The sequence below is a fragment of the Solanum tuberosum genome, unplaced genomic scaffold (genome assembly GCF_000226075.1).
Source record: "Solanum tuberosum cultivar DM 1-3 516 R44 unplaced genomic scaffold, SolTub_3.0 scf00103, whole genome shotgun sequence".
In the NCBI taxonomy this organism is placed as follows: Eukaryota; Viridiplantae; Streptophyta; class Magnoliopsida; order Solanales; family Solanaceae; genus Solanum; species Solanum tuberosum.
The window spans coordinates 446179-452093 of NW_006239027.1; the positions used below are offsets into that span (position 1 = coordinate 446179).

The 5915-nt window shown below is 33.2% G+C and overlaps 2 protein-coding genes across 2 annotated transcripts; both read right to left on the reverse strand.

The window, feature by feature from the left end:
• Positions 1-1704: 1704 nt before the first annotated feature.
• Positions 1705-3398, reverse strand: LOC102601725 (S-adenosylmethionine decarboxylase proenzyme). The gene is given in 2 exon segments (NM_001319859.1): positions 1705-3251; positions 3356-3398. A coding segment is annotated over 1 exon segment (1083 nt). The 5' UTR covers positions 3033-3251; positions 3356-3398; the 3' UTR covers positions 1705-1949.
• LOC102601388 (uncharacterized) lies at positions 3177-5324 on the reverse strand. Its single transcript, XM_006348554.2, has 4 exons — positions 5218-5324; positions 5065-5130; positions 3356-3502; positions 3177-3251 (listed from the first exon to the last, which is right to left on the reverse strand). Exons 3-4 carry the CDS (start codon positions 3488-3490, stop codon positions 3231-3233), a joined length of 156 nt encoding a protein of 51 aa, XP_006348616.1. The 5' UTR covers positions 3491-3502; positions 5065-5130; positions 5218-5324; the 3' UTR covers positions 3177-3230.
• Between the last annotated feature and the right edge of the window lie 591 nt (positions 5325-5915).

Below are 5915 nucleotides of genomic sequence, written 5' to 3' on the forward strand. Positions count from 1 at the left end.
TACAAAATCATGCTAAAATATAAGTTTAATAAGTATTAGTTACATTACTAAATATTTAAGGAAAATTAAAATTAGATTATGTATTTTAATTGTCTAAACCAATGTAAAACTAAAGAATAAATATTCAATATTATTGTCATTCTTAGTGTTGAATTGATTTTCTTTTTGCATTAGTATTAATTTGATTTTGATTTAAGTTTTATTATAATTATCAACATCTATGAACTATAATCTTTATTGGACCATTCCGAATTTTAAGTTTTAAACTTGAAATAATATATTAAAAGATAAAAACTATGAAATAGTATAAGAAATATTTTAAAATTATATCAAAGTAAATATTTTTATGTATAAAATAAAATTTTAAAATTACACATATAATGTCGGGTTGGTTTGGTCTCGAGTTGGTTTTTTTTTGTTAAAACCAAACCAACCCAAATATAATCGGGGTTTTTTTTCCAATACCAAACCACTAGTCGGGTTTTTTTTCGGTTTGACTCAATTTACGGTTTAATTCGATTTTCGATTCGATTTTGTACACCCTAGTCCCTAGCATATCGTGTTTTCAATTTTCAAATCTTACATTTTAATAAGGCTTACGTGTAGATTTTCTTTGAATGACAATACATGATGGTGTTAAAAATTATTTTGGTAGTGTATTTTTTATAACGCATATATACACAATTTGAGCCAAAACTTATACAAAAGATTTTTACAACAGCTTCTACCATATATAGGGTGAAAACTAAAGTTAAAAGAACTATTGCTTGTCTTTATATACTGGAATTGAAAATGGGGGGGAAAAGTACACATTGACGGTTTCATATTTTGGAAAAAAACAAAATTAAAAAAATGCCAAGATCATTCCTCTCCAATTATTGTAACCTGCGTAACCCCATGAACAAGTCATATATTATAATTGGTCACAATTTAATTTGGCCAAACTAGAAAGGATTTGATTTCTCGTATGGTTACTTAATTAGTACTAATAGTTATTGTTTATTTTCTTCTTCTTGATTTCATTTATTTTTTTCAAGAAAGAAAAGTGAGATACTAATAATTACTCCATTTGTTTCAATTTGTTTGTATGGATTTGACTTGGCATGAAACTAAAGAAAGTAAAAAGAATTTTTGAATCTTGTGATTTTAAATTAAAGATAAGAAGAATGTATCAAAATGTCGTTTGATCTTATGGTCTAAACATGTCTTGTTCGAAAAGAAAAGATGTATTCTTAATAAACGGCTTAAAAGGAGAAATAAAACAAACAAACAAACTAGAAAAAGAAATTAAGTTACACCTATTTATAATGAATACACGCTGATCTATTCCATGCATGCAAAAAGCCTACTTACCATAGCAATGGCTCAATTAGATTGATTTGGTTTCTCGGAAATTTAAGGATTGTGACTATTAGACTTGTTCTACTTTGATAGAGGCACTTAGTTGTAAGCGGTCTATCATTCGGTCGCGTAAATTAGGAGCTTCAACATACCTCAAGGTTTCAAATATTTTGTTACATGGTTCATCAAAATCACATAGCTAAAAATGGCGTTATCCCTCTTCTTCCATATAGGACTATGTTATTTCCTTTAAATAGTTTTTGTTCTTTAAATAATTCATTATAATACCTATGTCTAGCACATAAACGAGAGGAACAAGCAGTTGCAATCTTGAATAAAGGAGAGGCCAAGAATTACACATAACAAACACAATTTTATTAGACGCAACGGAACAGAGACCAACAACATGACACAATTCAAAATGCAGACACATAAAGGCTTCTGGTGGAACACCAAAAGGCAGGACTAGTTCAGAATTTGCACACAGACGTTGCAAATTCGACAGACACAAGTTTGGACGTATAAGTCCATTATTCTGAGAAACAACGAAAACATGAGCAAACGACAGACACTGAAACAAAAACAACAATACGACCCTCAAGACAACACTACTCCTTTCCTTCTTTCTCTTCCTCCTTCCAGCAGCCCTTCAGAACGGACTTGGGAGATTCACAGTAAGGAGTTCTAGTGAACTTCTGGTAGACAATGGAACCGCCTTCGCCAAACTCTTCTGGACTCCACTCAGCAAGAGAGTAGCCCTTGACATCAACAGAGCAAACACGCTCCAGTAACTTGGTAGCAACATCAGCATGCAGAGCAATAGAGAACTCAGCTGGCTCAAAACATGCAAGCACTCTCTCAACCAGGGGACCCAACTCCATGGTTTTAGGATTATATCCAACAGATTCAAAGCTGGCATAGCTAAAGCCGTCCTCAGGGGTAATGTGAATGGTTGAAACAGCAGCTCCTTCAATAGAATTCATAGAATAACCACAGGGTTCAAACTCAAAATCGCATATCTCAGACTTGGGGAGGATCTTCCTTATGCCAGATCTAACAGTCATGTGAGCAGCCGAGCTTTCTTCAGTTTTGTAGAAGACAGATGCCTTCTCCCTGTCCAAACCAGTCATACACATCTCAAGAGTGTAAACAGGGTCATTAGACTGAACAGACCCAGCTGAGGCAGAGTAAACATGCCATTTCTGTGTTTTGTTGGGACTGCCCATAATCACAGCCTTGCTACCGGCAGCAAGCTTTCCAAAATATCCATCGAGGACAGCAACTTCTTCAGAAAAGTGGCGGTGAGGAAACGATTGAGCACCAGGGAAAATGAAGCTCCCACGGGTATACCTCACGTCTTGTACTTTGAGAGACAAGGTCTCAGCCAACCTTAGAATGGGAGGAATTGCAAGAAGCAACTTTGTGGTGCCACATGTTTTGATGATTATCTTGTAAGAATAAACGAAGAGGCTCGACTCAGACAGCACATAGGAATCAACATAGTCATTTGATAGGTTATCAACAATGGTGCACTCAGCTGGTCCGAGAATTTCATCCAACTGTGCCTTTGAGAGAGATCGAAGTCCTTTTCCATTAGGATCAGCAAACAGACCAGGCTCGACGAAAGAAATTTCGAGCCTCTTTTCAAAACCTTCAAAACCAATGGCAGAAACTGGCAAGTCCATTTCCATTATGAAAAAGTTCACAGCAGCAAAGGAAGTTAAAGCGGAAAATGTTCAAAGCAATGAGTGCAAAAGCAGGAAGTAGTAAAAGAAGGAAGAAAAGGAGTGAGGGCTTGACAAAAGAAGAAACTGAAAGAAGAAATTTTTTTTTTGTTTTTTTTTTTGGTTGCGTCTATTGACGCTTTAAGGAAGGAAGTTTAGGAAATATCAGGATGGTTTGCGCGCGCACTGCATACAAAGGTAGAAAAAAGAGAAGTGTCAGTTACAATATTCTCACCTCTCATTCTTTATGGCTTATGGAATTTTAAAACAAATGAGATCCAGATACTTACGTTGGAGTAAGCAGCTGATCTGAACTTCTTCACTCCACCGTTTGGTCGAACGTCTTCAATGCTGTAGCCGAGGGGAGCTTCGTAAAATAAGGAACTACTACTACTAGACTTCTTTTTACCACCTTTTGACTCCATTAGATCATTCACCTGTACATGCCAACAACTTGTAAGTTAAATCCAGTGGATGCACAGCTAGGCAATAAGAAAACTGAAACCCCAAGAAGGAACTGCAGATAACAGCCATAGAATTCTAATATAGTGAAAAGTAAACATCAATATTTAGGCAACCAATGATTTTGACAACAGATAATTAATATACCATCTACAGAAAGATAAAACTTTTGGATGGGGAAGGTTTCCTTCATGAGATAATTAAAGTTGATGGATGATTAATGAAAATAGACAGTCTTGCTACCAGATCAAGTGATATAAGGATTAGCAGGAACCAAATCATGTGCAAAAGAAAACATAACTACAGAACTCAGAAAATACCTAGAAAAAAATACAATTTAACAAGCCTTTGTGTCAACTATCCATAAAGTAACCATGTGAATGCTACAGATACAAAATTATTTCCAAAAATTGGGTGCTTCATGTCATGATCAGACAGACACACCCAATAAATAGGAGCTGGAGATTAGTACAACTAAAGAAGACCACTCAAGGTGACTCTTCCATTAAAAAGATTGAGAAGACTGAAGATTATAATATGCAGCTTAACATTCCAAATTGGGATAAGCAGAATGAATTTTCTGAGCTATCCCCAGGAAGAACTACGAAAATTTTTGAGCAATTCAAAAGGACATCACCATAATCCATATGGCAAAGCCATTGGCTCATGAACCTATGATCAAATATACATGTAACAACCATTCAATTAAGATTAACATTAGTTAAAAAGAGCCTTAGATTCAGAAACTTTATCAATATTACTGCTTTGAATTTTAAAATAAGGAAAACAGACCAGAAGCTTTTGGTTGTAGAAGTTCTCCAATATGAAACAAGTCAAGTCATCCAATTAGGAGCAGACTCACGTAACCGTGGAAACTGACAAATCAAATCTCACTTACATATATATTCAAAAAAGTTAACCTAAAAAAATACGGAGGTCAAGTAAAGCTGCCAAAGTGGGTCCTACTGTTTACCCAGAAAAATTTGATCTTTGGAATGCCTCCACAACAAATAAACAATTGTGGCTCAATTTCTCAATTTCATAAAGATAAAATCTTTCAGGAATAAGCAGGAAAATAACAAAAGAAAAAAGCCATATATCTCAGATCCCAAGCTTTCCCCAACTATAATTTTGTTTTAAATTCTGAAGAAAATGACCCTATTTATCAAATAATGACCTTTACTATACCATCATTCCCATCACAATCACAGATCCTTCTTTAACAAAACAGAAATAACATAATTTTCATACACAAAAAGCTAATCAATCATATCAACAACAACCTTCACCATAAAGCAAGACAATCATAGCCAAAAAGGTCTTCAAAAAAGAACAAATAATTCGGAAAACAATCATTAAACAATTATAACAACTCAGATCTATTTTTAAAAACACAAATTCCTTACTCATAAAATACAAAAATCTAATCATATCAACAACATTCACCATAAATCATATCCATAAGATTAAAAAAAATGCGTAAATTTGAACAGTTTTCATAAACATTTCAAAATGAAACAAAGATCGTGATACTTACAATACAAAATTTTGATGTTTGTTCCAAACCCAACTTTTCCCAAACGAATCACAAACTTTCCAAATCCTACACAAAAATCAAAACAACAAACAATCAAATCACACAAACAAATCCATCATCAACAACAACATACATCCAAAAGTCACAACTCACCAAAAAAAATACTTACAGAAAATTCTTCGAGAGAAACCCTAGAAATTTGGAGGAGAAAAGAGTAAACAATAAGCTAAAAAATTGTTTAACACAGAATTCTCGTGAGCGTTTTGAGAGAGGCAGCAAATTGGCTTATTTATATACGCTGAGATAACATGATTGGTCCCTGTATTTTTCCTTTAATTATATTTAAGTCCCTATACTTTCGTGGAATTTTCGCCCACTTATTCAAATGACGATATTGCCCTTTAATGTCGATAAAACGGTAGGTATGACTAGGAGTCTTATTAAAATAGAAATTTTATTTATTTACCGAAAGTGACCTTATATTTAATTTAATTCCATTTTAAAACATTTAAAAGTTGTTGAAAATTCAATTTATTTCTTTTTATATAAAAATGGATAATAATTCAATTCTTTCCAACTTGGAAAATATATTCATGATTTTTTGCTAATTATTGAGTTATAGTGAGTCATTTATTATTTTTTCCCTTTTATTGAGTCATTTATTATTTTTTCCCTTTTATTGAACTGGTAAAAAGGTGTTCACATTATATAACTTTTACTACTATATGATTTAAAAGTCAAGGTCAAATTTTTTCAAAAGAAAATAGAATGAGGTAATTAATTAGAATCTTAATAGGATTACACTTAATTATATGAACTTTTTAGTAGAAAATACGGGAAAGAAAAATTAA